The following is a 15,457-nucleotide window of genomic DNA, read 5'->3' on the forward strand; positions in this document are numbered from 1 at the left end:
TGAATAGGGAAGGGGAAACACACACAACAGGAGCGAAAGCACTGAAATACTCAGTCTGCTGCGTGCGTTCATCTTTCTTAAGGTGAGGACTCGCGAGAAAGTTTTTTTAAGACTTCTCCATTTAAGGATCATTTCTGCCTTCCCCTTTCCAGCACTGATAGTCAACGTTTCAACGTTCATGCAAATTGGAACCCAGAACTCTCAAATCCTATAGCCTAAACCAACCCCAGACTGTTTGCAAAGCCAACTGATTTGCAAAGTACCAATCTTGAGAACACTTCCAATGGTTCTCTAGGAGCACAAACATATTTAAATGCACCTATTCACAAAGCTTAAAAAGTAATGTAAATGTATGCACATACGAACATTGAAATAGCCCTCTGCGAGGAGTTTTAATAAACCAATCTCTTTGTCCACACAACAAACAAACCAGAATTAGAAATCAGAATCAGAACCGTCATTATGCATACCTGCAATTCATTTTCAGAAATTCATATGTTCTAGAAAAGGTGTCTGCACACCACTATTTTGTACATTGTATTATATTTTTTAAATCACTAAATGAGGTAGCGATTTTAAGTAGCTTTCAAATGAAACCTTTGGTAAACTGAAGAATCATTTTGTAGTGTGAATAATTGGCATCATTAAATTCGTTTTGTAAACAAGGGACACTTGCACCACGTTTAGATTCAAGCAGATGATTCATTTGCTCTTGGTTTGGGGATTCATCCATTCCGTTAGCATTTTTCATCCATACATTATTCATGTGTTCATTCTGCAAATATTTACTGAGTGCTTACCATATGTCTGGCCCAGTATTAGATGCTCCAGATACAGGACGGAACGAGACAGAACGGGGGAGGAGTGAACAAGTGCTCTGTCCTCCCGAAGTTTGTCTCCTGATGGAGCAAGATAGCCAATAAAAGCAGGTGAATTAAAATACGTAACATGATGTGAAGTAAATAAATGTGTTATAAGGGATGAAAAGTGGGCAGCCTACAATGGATTAGACTATAGAATGGGTGCTTCTGCTGATAAGACAGCCAGGTAAATCCTGAGTAAACAGGCAAAATGAGGGAGCAAACCATGAAAAGGAGCCAGGGTGCTTCAGGCAGAGGAAATGTAAGTGTCTTGAATCTGAAGTACAGCTGCCTTTGAACGAGAAAATGAGTGTGTCTTGATTGATCAAGGCAGAGACTGGTAGATCAGCAAAATAGCTGAGGGCTGGCTCAGGCTGCACCCTCGAGGCTGCGGCATAGAGGCAGGGATGGGGCCACTGTTCTCAGCATGAGCAGGGGCAGGGGACCTTCAGAATCCACAGATTTCTGCCCATGATGGAAAACTGTGGTTTTCCCAAATGGATCAACATACTTATATCCTCTTTCTTCCTCTTGTCTTTTCTCCACTTCTATTGACCTTCCCTTCCTCTTTCTCTTACTTCCTCTCAGTCTTTCGTCTTTCACCCTTTCATAAAAATATTTTTGTCCACCTATTGTGTTCCAGGCACTGTGTCTAGGGATCCAATGGATGTCCTCTGTCCTAGGTGTAGAGGCAAGATCTTCTCTGTCTTCCCCCCAACCCCCCAAAGATATAAAGATTAGAATCTGCTGCCTGAGCTCCTCCACTGAAAGGGCAAGCTTGCAAGTCAAACATACGTAGGTTGGAGTTCCAGCTCCATTACTTATCAGTTGCATTTATATTGAACAATGTATGTAATTTCCTTGCCTCAATTCTCTCATCTGTAAAATAAGGATAATAATACATACTTTGAAGGAATGTTTTGAGAATTTCTAGTTTTATATATAAATGGGTGATTAATATTATTACATTATTATTTCTGCTTGCTTTCTCCCTTTCCAACTTGAACCCCAGAATAAAGGGGACATAGTTTCAATAGTTTGGTACGATACTGCAATCTACTTCTGATTTTCTGTCTCCTCCAATGTTGTATTCTGTAGAGGAGATATTCTGTCTCCTCTAGACTACTGTATTCATGATTATAGGATATAACCCATGTGCCCTGACAACCCAAGATGACCCAGGATGGTGGCATGATAGAAATCTGGTTTTACTTACAGGAGAGGGGATTAATACTCCAACTCTTTACCTTTCTCTGAATTGAGACTCTTTGTTATGCAACTTCTCAAGTTTCTTCCATTAAAAAATCAGATTATATTTCTCCACCCCTTAGCTTTCAGTCGGGCCAAATGGTGTGCTTTGGCCAACAAAATGAGATAGAAAAGATAGTTTCCAGTTTTAAGCCTATACCTCAAGACATTATGCATATTTCTGCTTCATGTCTTGTGCAGTTGCCATCACCAGGATAGCATGCCCAAGATAGCCCCAAGAAGGAGGATGAGAAACACAGGAAGTTGAGCGGAGTTGCCACAGCTCAGGCCAGTCTAGACCAGGCAACCCCGGCCAACCCACAGATGTATGAAAATATATAACTGTTATTGTAAGCCACTGAATGCTGGGGTCATTCATACCCTAACATTTGACTGATAGACCGGCCTTAGTAAAAAAAATATTGCTTATCAATTAATCAAATATATTGATCAGATTTTTAATGCACTAGATGCTGGGGATATAAAAAAACCAAAAACTATCATACCTGCCCTGAGGGAACTTACAGTCTAGGTGAGAGGGAAAGAAAAAGAAGCACTGCTAACAGTTAAAGAGTCTGTTTGAGAGACAGGGAATGCCTGGAGTTAGGGCTTAGGCCGAGATGATTGTCTGATTGCTCCTAGTGGCGGAAAGAGGAATTGCATCTAAGAGATCCCTGAATCGTAGGCAGATTCTTTACCATCTGCAGCTTCCCTGGCGGTGCCACCAGGGAAGCCCCTTTTAATTTTCATGTGCTGTGCTGTGCTAAGCCGCTTAGTCTTGTCTAAGTCTTTGAGACCCCATGAGCTGAAGCCCGCTAGACTCCTCCGTCCATGGAGATTCTCAATAGTTTGACTTTCAGCTCTGGAAGGATCCTCCTCAGAACTTACATTGGATACATACTCATTTACATCTATGGAAACTAAGGCTAGAGAAAGAGAATGATTTACGCAAGGTGATTCAGTGAATTTGCAGATCTGGGACATGAATCCAGGGCCTCTGCCCCCAAGGTTGGCACATCTAACTCTATATGACCCATGACAGGCCTCACTGTGTCAGTAAATTCTGAACTGCTAAATATTCTTGACCAAAAGTGTTATTACTAGTATCATTTATGATAAGATGAAACTCCACATTGTTATAATTCATAACTATAACATGACTTCTTTCTTGCCCAGGTGATTTAAGGTGTGATAATAATCAGACCTCATAATTAATAACTTTCATCTATTGAGCCTCTGCTTGAAGCACAGTGCTCACTGCTGTAGGTATATGGGCACGTTTAATCCCTGCAACAATCCAGGCACAGATACCCAACCCTATGTATGGAACCGTAAACTGAATCTCACAGAAACTTACTAGTAAGCAGCAACACCAAGAATCAGACTCAGATCCAAGGCCTGCAGTCTCCCCACCTATCTCTGTGGCCTTAGATGTGAGAATCTCCATCTGAAATGTCTGGTTCAGAAAAGGCATACCTGTTCAATCTTCCTCAGCACACTCCCTCTGCCTGGGGAAGGCATAATGGGAGCCTACCACAACGTGATAACGCCATCTCCCTATTTGGATCTTGCCTCTCTTTTTATACCATTTAGCAAAGGCTGTCTCTAGAGCAGGAAGCTTTGAGAAGGACTGGGGTAGCCTAGGGCTTCTAAGTGAAAACAAGGAACTGACTCAGCAGGGTCTGGCTATCTTCAGAGTCTGAGGACAGACACATCAAAGGAACGACAGCCTGGTACCTTTGATGAAGGAACCAACAGGAAATTATCAGCTTCTTGCTGACAAGGACAAAGACAAGAAAAGGCCCATTTGAGCCTCATCTCTGTCTGGATTGGAAGAGTCAGGAAGCAGAGGGGACTGTTTAATCCTGCCTCCAGAGCAACTATGAACCCTGGCTTCCTCCTGTGAAGGACAAGGTGAAGGAAAGGTGAGGCAAGTTAAGATAAACACCCAAACTTTCGGCTGCCTGGATGAACCGAACCTTTTAATTTAAACTGTCAAAAAAGAGGTGCACTTTTTTTTTCTCTTTTCCTTTTTTAATCCAAACTGTAATCACACAATACTCCACCCAAGAGCTTGATACGGATTTCAAAGACAGAACCTAACATAGTCATAAAAAAATCCCCTCGGAAATGTGCACTTGTACTGTGCCCATGTGTAGGTGTGTTTAAAATGTCACGAACTGGAATGCCTAACTCTGGTTCTCAGGAATTAATCACTTAAGAGTGAAAGGGGGGAATTAACTTGCTTTAACACTTATAAGATTCTCCAAAGCATTTGCCAAAATAGAACTTGCTGAATAGAAGCATGGTTATCTTTCCACAAGAACTAGCTTTTTTTTTTTTTTACATTTCTCTATAAAACTGCCTTGCAAAAAGTTTCCCCCTGGGGCTCAGCTGCGGGTCATAGATACTCTGGGAATAAAGGTGTAAAATAAAATTTTTGCCTTTTTGATTGTGACTCAATGAATTTTACTAAATGTATAGATTTGTGCAACCATCATCCATCCAATTTTAGAACATTTTCATCATCCAACACAGTTCCCTCAAGTCCATTTTCATCCATTTTTATTCACACCCTTGGGACAACCACTGATCTGCTTTCTGTCTTTATTATAAATTTTCCTTTTTGGAACATTTCATATAAATGGAATCAGAAAATATATGGTTTCTGCCTCTGGCTCTTAACATGTTTTTTAGGTTCATTCATGTTGTAACATGAACCTATATTTATTTTTAATGCCAAATACTATTCCATTATATGGATATACCACATTTTATTTATTCACTCACTAGTAGATGGACCGGAGAAGGCAATGGCAAGCCACTCCAGTACTATTGCCTAGAAAATTCCATGGATGGAGGAGTCTGGTAGGCTGCAGTCAGTGGGGTTCGCTAAGGGTCGGACAGGACTGAGTGAGTTCACTTTCTCTTCTCACTTTCACACATTGGAGAAGGAAATGGCAACCCACTCCAGTGTTCTTGCCTGGAGAATCCCAGGGATGGGGGAGCCTGGTGGGCTTCCGTCTATGGGGTCACACAGAGTCGGACACGACTGAAGTGACTTAGCAGCAGCAGCAGCAGTAGATGGACACTTGGACAGTTTCCAGTTTTTGGCTATAATGGCTAATTCTGCTATTCAGGTACATGTGTGTGGGCTGACATTAGTTTCTAGTTGTCTTAAATAGACACCCAGGCATAAAACTGCTGGTTTGTGCAAAGGAATACTGACGGCCCTTTTACACGGAGTTCCATCTGATTCAGGTGTGCAATGTCAGTAGAAATCTACTGAATGATTTTTAACATACTTTTTAAAACCGAATGATGTTATCATTCACAGAAGAGTCCGAAACCTCTGTGGCACCAGGGACCGTTTTGTGGAACACATATTTCCACCACGGAGGGCGGGGGGTGGAGGCGGCCGTCAGCGAGAGCAGGGACTGGTTGGTTATGCCAGAGATGGGGAGCAACTGTGAAGTGGCAGATGAAGCTTGGTTCTCTCCCCAGTTCCAGTCTGCTGCTCACCTCCTGTTCTGATGCCTGGTTCCCAACAGGCCATGGACCATGGGACCCCTGGTCTAAAAAAAAAAAAAAATCTCACCACCACCACCAAACTGCTGTCACTTGAGGAATTCTGAAACAAAGGTAAAGGCTATATTCCGGATAACGTCAGGTCACATGTGACGAGGCCCATCCTTGGCTGTGCCTCCAAAATGGAAATAATGACTTTTCTCACGGATCAAGTCATGTCCTAACCACCATGAATGATCCTCGACATTTTTGTATACCTGCAATTAGACCGAAGAGTCCTTCACATTCCCTTCCTTTTCCCACTTACATTTACGTGGTGAGCATGAGAAAATTCAGACCACCGTCGGGAGACGAAGAGCCAAAGGCGAGTATCTCTGAGGGCGAGCGGGCCCCCTTCCCTCCTCCTGGGGAACTCAGAGCCCCCATGACCGTGCTCTGCCCCGTTAGAGGGTGGGGACCTCGGCCGAGGCCTAGGAGACACTCCAGGTTTTAGGGCTTAGAACACAGAAGTGGAAGGTGAAGAGACATCTAAGTGAAGAGACGCTAAGACAGGACGCAGGTAGGGTGTGGATGGGGCCCCGCGGGGTGAGGGACCGGCCCGAGGAGGGAGAAGAGACGGGCACCGCAGCCCGCTCACTGCGCTCCCGGGGGAGCGTCCCGCCGCCGCAGCCTCGCGCGCGCCTCGCGTGGGCACGGGTGCGGCGAGAGTGGGTGCCCGGCGCCCTGAGCCCTGCCTCCTTGCGACCTTCGCGAAGTAAAGGGTCTGGGGAGGGTGGTGCGCTTAAGAGCAAAAGAAATGAGAAATGGCAAACTCAGCGGCCTCACCCCCGGCCCAGGAACCAGCAGTTTGAGGGCCACCGGGGCTCGGAGGGCGAAGCAGTCTGCGGCTCTGCCCGGCACGCGGTCGGGGGCGGCCTCCGGCGCCCCGGGGACCCCAGAGCCGCCGAGAAGCCGGCGGGCGCGCGGGGGGCGGGGGCGAGGTACCGGCCGGCCCCGCCCCGCCGCCCGCCCCGCGCGCACCCGGGCGCCGCGTGCGAACGCCCGGGCTCCGTGTGCGACGCGGACGCGGGAGCCCGGGGCCGGGAGCCCGGGGGCGGGCTTCGGTTGCCCCGCTCGGTCCCGCCACCTCTCCAGTTCGGTTCCCCGTTCGCGCGCAGTTCGGCGCCCTCTTCCTTTTTCGACCTCTTTTAATGTTAATTCCTCGGCCCGACTGCACCCCTCTCGCCCCCTCCCCCTTCTTGGCGAGCCCGTCCCTCCTTTTCGGTCCTCACCGCCGTCCCTCCTGCGATTCCAGTAATCATCTTCCCTCCGCCTCTGCTTTTTCCGCCACCTCCCACCCGAGAAACTTGTTCCGGCCAGAGGTCCCCCTCCGGCCACAGTGGCCCGCCTTCCTCCCTAGGGACGGCAGTGTGAGCGGGTCCCGGTACCGTTCCCCGAGGCACGAGGGCCCCGCCCAGCCTCTGGCGTGATTCCGAAGCCCGGGCCCGGCCAGCGTTTTCTCCCGGCGACTCCGCAAGGGCAGGAAGCAGGCCCGGGGCCCCTTCTTCCAAGGAGTCTTCTTAGAGGGGTACAGGGCGGGACTCAGGAAGGATGCGGGCATTGAGTCCTTAGGCCGGGTCTCCCGCAGAACCGCACTCTGCTCGGAGCCTGGGGTGGGGGGCGCAGCGAAGGGGCCTGAGGCAACAAGTGACCCTTCGTGCGGGCGGGGGCCACTGTACCTGCCTGGGGCGGGGGCCGGGCCGACCCTGGCTAAGCGATCCTGGCCCCCCTCCCCGGCCCCGTTCCCCTTACGCACACTAGGCTTTGGAGACGGGTGGCGGGAGGAGATCTGGGAGAGAAGGAGACGTGGCTCTTCGTAAGTCCAAAGTCTCCCTCCTCCAGGTTTCACCATCCGCACCCTTAGCAGAGTTTGCTAGGGACGGAGAGAGGGGCCAGGGCAGAAGCCGCCGACGTGGAGGGGTCTTTGGAACGTGGGGTGGTGGAGTGAGGAGGAACAGTTCCCGATTGCCTCCCCAACTTGGGCGATGCTTTCCCCCCTACCCACCACCCAAGCCTTCTGGGCCAGGGCCCAGCCTGACCAGCTGGAGCGGATTTGGGCGAAGGAGGAAAGAGGGGCCCCGGAGCCCTCCCCAGCTTTCCTCTGCCGCCCTCCCTGATTGGCTGTGCGTCCCTGGAGCCCAACTTCAGTCGCTTCAGACTCCATCTGAGACCCAGGGGATCCGGAGTGCGGCGACCCAGAGCGGGGTAGCGGGGTGGCCACGAATCCCGGGGCTGACATCCCGGGGGTCCCTGCGTGGAGGGGCGCGGACGGGCCGGCCCCCGCAGCCTTCGTGAGGCCCGGCTAGCCGCGTCTTGCGGCCTCGGCTCCTCTCCGCCCCCCCGCCCTTTCCTTCCCTCCCAGCGGCGGCCTCCCTCCTTCTCCGCCCCCCCCCCCACCCCGCCCGCCACCTCCCCCCCGGTTTCTCATTCCTGCCACTAGCGCGCTCGGCGGCTCATTCCGCGGCCGCCGCCAGCCGAGGGGAGCGTCGCGAGCAGATGCCGCGGGGGCCGCTCGCAGCCGCCGCCGACTTGTGAATGGGACCCGGACAGCGGCCGGGGCTGACACCGCTGCGCTCGCCCTGCGCCAGGGACCGACGGCCCGCATCCCGCGCCCACCCTCCGGGGCCCCAGGTGAGGCGCGCCGCCAGTACCTTCCTCTCGCCTGGATGGGGCTTCTTTGGGGTGGGTGCGGGGGGTGGGCTGGTCTTTGGATGAGAATGTCTGGCGAGCGGGGTGGGTTGGGGGGAGGACTGACTCGAGAAGGTTTCACAAATGCTAAGCGGACTGGGGAGGGCGGAGGTAAGAGAAGATTTGTGTAAAAATCGAAAAGGAAGAAGGGAACCAGTTGTGGGCGCGGGCAGCTCAGGGGACAGAGGCGCCAGATGTGCGCTCCAGTCTCTCCCCGCAGCTCGGGTCTCTTAGCGGGTCTGCGCCGAGGCCTCGAGAGAGGGGCTTTGCACCCGGCTGGAGCTGGAGGCTGCAGGGCTGCGCCCCGGACGCGCCGACCGCCCCCGGTCAGGTCTCCCGGGGAAAGTCGCCCCCGGCGCGGTGCCCGCCCGCCCTCCTCTGCGCCTCTTTCCGAAAGCGACGACGTGACCGTGCTCTGCAGGATCCCTACCCCTTCCTCCCCTATCCTCACCGAGCGCTCCCGGGGACTCAGTTCCTCCATCGAGATCGCCGGGGAAGCCCCAGAAAACGGCAGGAGCCCAGCTCGGGTCGGCGATTTCCCCGCACTTTTAGAGCGTGGGTTTGGGTCCGCTGACTGCGGCTCGTGGGGGCTGCTGACTGCGCTCCAGCCTTCAAGCCGGAGTGTCTTCGGGGGGCTCCGGGGGAAGTGTGTCAGCTCCCGCCAGCTCCAGGGGCGATACGTGAGCGGCTCAGACTCGGGCTCGCTCTGGCTGAGGCTTGGCGCAGCCTGCTCGGGTCAACGTTAACTTTGCGAAGCGAGCCTTCCCCGCAGCCTGCGCCTCCTCCCGGAGTGCGCTGAGCCTTTCCAGCTCCGCGCGCACGGCCTCCCTCCCGCATCTTTGCCCCGAACCGGAGCGGCGAGTGAGGAGCCTGGAGAAACCCGCAGGATGTGGGGGCGGCGAGGAGAGCAACCCTCTCCCCCTACACCCGGGTGTAGCTATAGGAGGCCCGCCTGCTGCTATGAAGAAAAGAGTCCCCAGAGAAAGTGGGGTCAGCGAGCGTCACCTCCCCACCCCCCGGGTCGCGCTTCTTCATCCCTTTCTTGCCAAGGCCTTGTTCCTCGTTTTCTGGGGGTGAGGGTGGAAGTGGGGACTGGGTGGGGTAGGGAGCGGTGGTGTCCACACGCCTTCTCCCGCGTGAAAGGTTTTCTAAATGCTTGAAAAAGAAAAGCCCTGTTGCTTTGCTGATAATGCAGCAGGGATTTCACGGGCCATCGCACTGCTATTAAGAAATTGCATCTTCTCATCATTTAACAACGCCACCTCTGCATGACGACGGGTCGTTCCTAAGGGGTGGGGTGGAAGGTTGTTTCTAAAACCCTGCTGCATGAAGGTATAGACATGCCTGTAAAGTCTTCCCTCCCTAAACAAATCTTTGTCGGGTGGCTCTGAAATCGTGCCTTGTTTTTCTCCTCCGATCATTCCTATTCTTTTTATATGAGGCAGAGTAAGTTTTCGGTTTAATCACAGGGAAGCCACAGTGATTAATCTGGTGAGGGGACACGGGTCGATGTCTTTATCACTTGGGCTTGCGGCAGGCATCGATGGTTTTGCGGGGTGTCTGGATTTCCCGGGGAAGGGGACATTGAAGTGTTCTCAGGAGCGAGGATCCGCCAGCATCGCATCAGCACATTTGCCACGCGGGGCTCCGAGAGCTAGAGCCTAATATGATGAGAGAGAAGAGAGGAGGCTGACCTTCATTTCATTAATCCTGGAATTATTTTTCCTACAAATACAGAGATGCAGACAGCAGAATCCAGAAGTAATCACTGCCCAGACCCCAGCTGCAGGAAAGCCTGGTCTTAGTTCAGTAGAACAAAGGAATAAAAGTTGCAAAACAAAGAGACAGAAGGTTGGGGCCAAGGCCAGTGGGAGCCCGAAGCCCCCTGCTCACTGAAGTTCCTTAGTTATGAGCTCTGATGCAAAGTTATAGAGTTGGCCAGTGGGCCCTAGAATTCAAACCTCTCCGCAAGACTGAAATCCTGCCTAGTACAATGGAATGTGAGTAGTTTTCAAGTACAGACCAAGGAAAAGCATCTGAGAGGACAGTAAAGTTTCCTTGAGTGAGAATTAGCTCTACGTGCTGTTTTTGAAACAATGCAAATTAATACATTTAAAATGTCTTGCAGTCACATTTTATTATTCATAATTATTATGATGATCTTTTTTTTCCATATTGTTTTGGAGTCTGTATAAGTTGGTCATTTTATTACATTGTTAGGGAAAAAAATCAAAACCCTCCCCACTCTTGGGGGAGGGAGATGCATTGGAAGGACTGAGAGAGGATAATCTGTTGAGGCCCAGGCTTGTGGATTTACTCAAACTGAGCTTACCGCTTACTAGAAAAATAGGCTTTGGAAGTAGCTCTAATTGAAGCAGTGGGCCATCTTGATAGCACTTCAGAACTTTCATTATGTTCTGCATTCTTATCTGAACGCTAGACAGTAAAATTACTAGGAACGCAAATTCTGTTTTCAATTAAGATGCAATCTTTTGTTAATTTGAGAATTTTTTAAAAAGTTACAACTGATTTTTTTTTTTGACCCAGAACTCAAGGTTCTTCTTTGCAGTGGTGGTTATGGATGTGTGTATATGTTTGTTCCTGAAAAGGGGTGGGGGCAGGGTTGGAGAGCCATGCCGTGATTTGGGGGAATACGGATCAATTTCATGCTCCTTTAGTGCACTTGTCTTCATAATTCATGGTTTTTCTTCTACTTTGAATAGAATTACATGGCTGCTTTGTAAAGATTCTGGTTTGGGGATCCTCATATGGGAAATGCCATGACTTTGACCTCAAAGCTTGATTTACAATGCCAGAGCTACACTCCCTTGAGCATAGTGTGTCTCAGAATCTTGCCTGTGAACGTCTGTGACTTATGAAGTTGACAGTTAACGTAAACTTTGATCTGTGATATTCAAAGCTATTTTCGGAACCATCTAAAGGAGATCCACAAATCTGATTTTACTCTGCCTTCATTTTCTACACATTTATATAGGCAGATGTTCCAGAAACATGATCATTTTGTTTAAGTTTATTTTCAATATTGATTTCTTTCACTTTGATCATAGGAATACCTTATCATTAAATAATAATGATAAGACAGTGGTCTAAAGAGTTTGAAAGTCGGTAGCCAACCTTTTTTTTTAAATTTAACTGTCAAATTTGCAGAATAACTACTATCAATTCGTACATTTTTTTTCCTTGCTAGAAAATCTCACTATTGTGTAAATTCACCAGCCAGTGATTTAAGGGATTGAAATGTGATTGGGATATTCCCCCCCTTAATGCAATTGATCATCATTTCATACAAAGTTACCTGATTTGTCAAGAACCCCTGTCCTAGATTTACCAGCCATTGTAGCTGTCAGTCTTTTTGGTTCAAAGTTATTGCCCCTGAAATATGTAAATTCTTTGGTCCTCTTTCTCTCTCTCTCTCTCTGTGTGTGATTTAAGGGACTAGAGGAAAACATCAACAGGTCTGGTAAAAAAAATTTTTTTTAAAGCTGGAGAAAGTTGGACAAATTCTGTTGTACCGGTATAAGTAAGAGTGAGGTTTCCATCAGTATTACTATGACAGCCATCCACAGCCTCCTCTATGGGCAAAGAAGAACTACAGAAAGCACTCGAGGAGGATAATTAGACATCTTCTGCTATAATTTTACCCTGACATTGAGAGCCTTGTGCATCTCTGGAAATGGGTTCCTTCGCGGAAGATTGCACTTCTGGCCACTAGAGGGCAATGGAACCCTGCTCCAACTTTGTGCCTGGGGCCCATCTGCTTTTGAGGGCACCATGAAAAGCAGTTTTGTTACCACCGGCCTTGTCTGGACCTCTCAGGAGAGAACGAATTCAATCTAGCTGTGGTTCAGGCTACTGCTTCAGCAGTTTGTCAGGATTAACATCTTTCTAGTCCATGGATCCCGTTACCTTCAGTCTCTTCTTCCCACCTTGGAGTTTACTAAAGTTGCAAAATCTGAATCTTGAAATCCTCTGAGCAGGAGATGAGGGGGGCTGGACTGTATAATAAACAAGGTCAGTTCTCACTGAGGCAGTGATCTGGAGGGTTTTCTGGTTCTTTTTTTTTTTTACCTGCAATAAAAGCATCATTTCAGACTCCGAGGGGGAAGGGAAGGAGTAAAAAAGGGAAATATTAGTGAGATTGCTGTGATAACATTGCCTATTCTTTCAAGAGGTTTTGAAGATGTCTGAAAGACATTTTTAATTTGCAAAAAAGAATAGCAGTTTGATCTTTGGTAAACACTTTGGGGCATGGAGTTTTAATATAACAGTAAATGTTTTACTATTACCTTTAAACCATTCTTGATATTGCTGTACAAAACCTAACTTTAGCAGAGTAAAATTTAATTCAAGATTGGTCCTCATGCACTGGAGTTTAATCATCTGACTTTTTTTTCCCTCCTCTGTGATATGGAAATTACTGCTTATGATTAAATTGCATATTCCAGGCTGCACAAATTTATATTTGTTACTGTTTGATTGTATCATTATGAATTTAGAAGAAGAATGAAACAAAAAAAAAACCTAATGCTATATTATAATTAAGAGGAAAGCTCTATTTTAAAAAAATTACTGGCTTAAGTGGATTCTTATTTGTGTCTTTTTTTTTTTTTCTTTAAAACTGAATATAGTTGCCTCCCTGGTGAATCAGCAGTGGAGTTCTTTGCAGCTCTGAGTATGTTGGAATTCATGAGCAGTTGATGAAGGAGGAATCAATGCAAATGGATTATGGGAGGGAGTATTAAGTAACTCAGTTGAAAGTAAGACAAAGTGTTTTGTAAACCAAAGCTCACTTACCGCCTGGACAGTTTATTTAACTTTAAAAACGAAGGCACTTTTAAATTCTAAGTGCTTGTGAATAATGCACGTTTGTTAGAACTGGAGGCAAAATTTCACCGTTATTTGGTTTAATTAGTCGTCTGACAGTTGCAGAGTTTTGAAGTGCTTATTGAGATAAAGCATTGTTCTCAGAGTGTCTGTGGTCAAGGTTTTTGCTCAGGCAGAGAACCTAGCACACAGGATGTTAAGTGAGATGGGCGTTTAAGAGAGAAGAAAGGAAGAAAGAGGAGCGGGGAGAAAGCAGTGTGGGAGAGACTGCGGATGCCCTTTCTCATGGCAGGTCAGGCACTGGTGTCTCTCTCTTCTTTCCTCTCTTTTACTCCTCATTTAGACCATGCGAGGTGCTGAATCCAGAAAGCTGGCATAAACAGCTCCACAGGCCACGGTAAACAGTGGCCGGAGCCTTATTCTTTTGCCTTCTGGCATTGAATACTTGTCACAGGATATTGTGAATAAGCACTGCCTTTTTCTGCCTTTCCCCTGGTTCTTCCAGTTGAAGAAAAACCTTCACTTCCTCCATGAACTTCTTTATTTGCCAGAAATCCTCCTGATACGGTCCTCTGTGCTGGCATGATTTCACAAATTAAGATTACTTCTCCATGTTCACTTTTCCCTGAAGAAAATGTCTTCGGATGCAGCATCTTCCCCACTGCGATGACCACCTGACCTGGCAACTGGAGCAGTGGAAGCCCCGCCCTAGATTTAGTTTAAGACACACAGAGATCTCTTCTCAGCTGTCATTAGGCTCCACCAGTGAGAGGAGTGGGACTTCAGAGCAACATCCTGGCCATGGGTGCTGTTTCATTCTCAGGAAGAACAAGCATGGGTGAAGGCCGGGACAGACAGAGCATATCTAATTACAGTGCATTCACCCCACCGTGATCTCTGGGTACGTGTTACCGATGGTCGCATGCCGGACAGTCAGCCCTATTTCCATCATTCCTGAGGCCTGGACCACCTATTCACACTTGGAGTCAGTATTGCTGAGCAAGCAGGCCACGGTCAGGATGAGGAGAGTGAGGTGAGGACAGGCAAGTGCAGTCTTAGATCCCGACTGTATTTAAAATGTTGATATTTTGCTCATCATGGAGTTTTCCCCCCTAGTGATCTTGATTTTTGAAATATTTCCTTAAAATATTATTTATCTTGATTTACTGAGTTTTGGGCGTTTCCCAGGTGGCGCTGGTGGTAAAGAACCTGCCTGCCAAAGCAGGAGACATCAGAGGTGCAGGTTTGATCCCTGAGTCTGGAAGATCCCCTGGAGGAGGGCATGGCAACCCACTCCAGTATTCTTGCCTGGAGAATCCCATGGACAGAGGAGCCTGGCGGGCTACAGTCCATGGGGTCGAAAAGAAACGGACACGATGAAGTGACTTAGCAGTAACTGCAACTGAGTTTATTGGCATCCCCTTATATTTTGTGCCCATGGATGGAGCCCCATCTGACTCACCCTGGTTCCAGCCCTGCCCAGCAGTCTGATTCTTCTCAGTTCCAACTCCACCACTTGCAAAGTAGGAACCCAAGACTGAGCTAAGTACCTTCTCTCAGACCAGCTACCTCATCTGTAAAAATGGACCTAGTCATAATATCCATGTCCTGGGATTGCTATAAGATAACAGACGATTTGGGTACAATGTCTGGCTCATGAGTGCTCAGTAACTGCTTGAGGCTTTTTGTCCTCTCAGAAAGAGACCTGGGTTTTACTTTTATAGACTAACCATAGCAGGTAGAAGTTCTTCCCCATGATTATTTGGCCAAAATCCTGCACTAAACTTTCCCTTTGATTTGAGGGCCCTCTCAATTAGTGATGAATTGTTTATTAGAACCTGCTTTTGTAAAAAAAATATATTTCAGAAGTTTAAGTGATCCATCCCTCTTACATTTAAAATATTCAAGAGGCAGTCAAGATTTTAGAGATAATTATGGCTTTTGAAAAGTGCCTGCCTCCTCAATACCTTTGCATTTTCCCTCTCTCATTTTTACATACGGGCTGCTGTGGAAAGTTGCCCTGAAGTTATATCTTACTGGGAAAGTTGGCTAAGCCTATGGTGTTGAGATATTCATCACAAGGTCTGCCTCTCTTTAAAAGAGACTCATTACTATTCCAGACTAGCTGAAATGATAATTAGTCTCTTGATAAATTGTCACCATTTTCTAGAATATTCCTGTTTGTTTTTCAGGTAAATGTAGTTTGGGGTTTTCAGGAGGATGAGCTGTGACAGTCTGACTCCTGGAAA

The 15,457-nt window shown here is 48.0% G+C and overlaps 1 protein-coding gene across 1 annotated transcript in view; it reads right to left on the reverse strand.

Annotated features, from left to right (window-relative positions):
• LOC148774394 (uncharacterized) overlaps positions 1-7,527 on the reverse strand; it is a 32,183-nt gene extending 24,656 nt beyond the window's left edge. The window contains exon 1 of the mRNA XM_088829976.1: positions 6,908-7,527. Within this exon, the coding sequence (XP_088686102.1) occupies positions 6,934-7,527 (594 nt within the window). The 3' untranslated portion in view covers positions 6,908-6,933. The remainder of the gene's footprint in view (positions 1-6,907) is intronic.
• Between the last annotated feature and the right edge of the window lie 7,930 nt (positions 7,528-15,457).

This window comes from Moschus berezovskii, chromosome 22 (genome assembly GCF_049115385.1).
Source record: "Moschus berezovskii isolate FMDL1 chromosome 22, NW_MosBer_1.0, whole genome shotgun sequence".
Lineage (NCBI taxonomy): Eukaryota > Metazoa > Chordata > Mammalia > Artiodactyla > Moschidae > Moschus > Moschus berezovskii.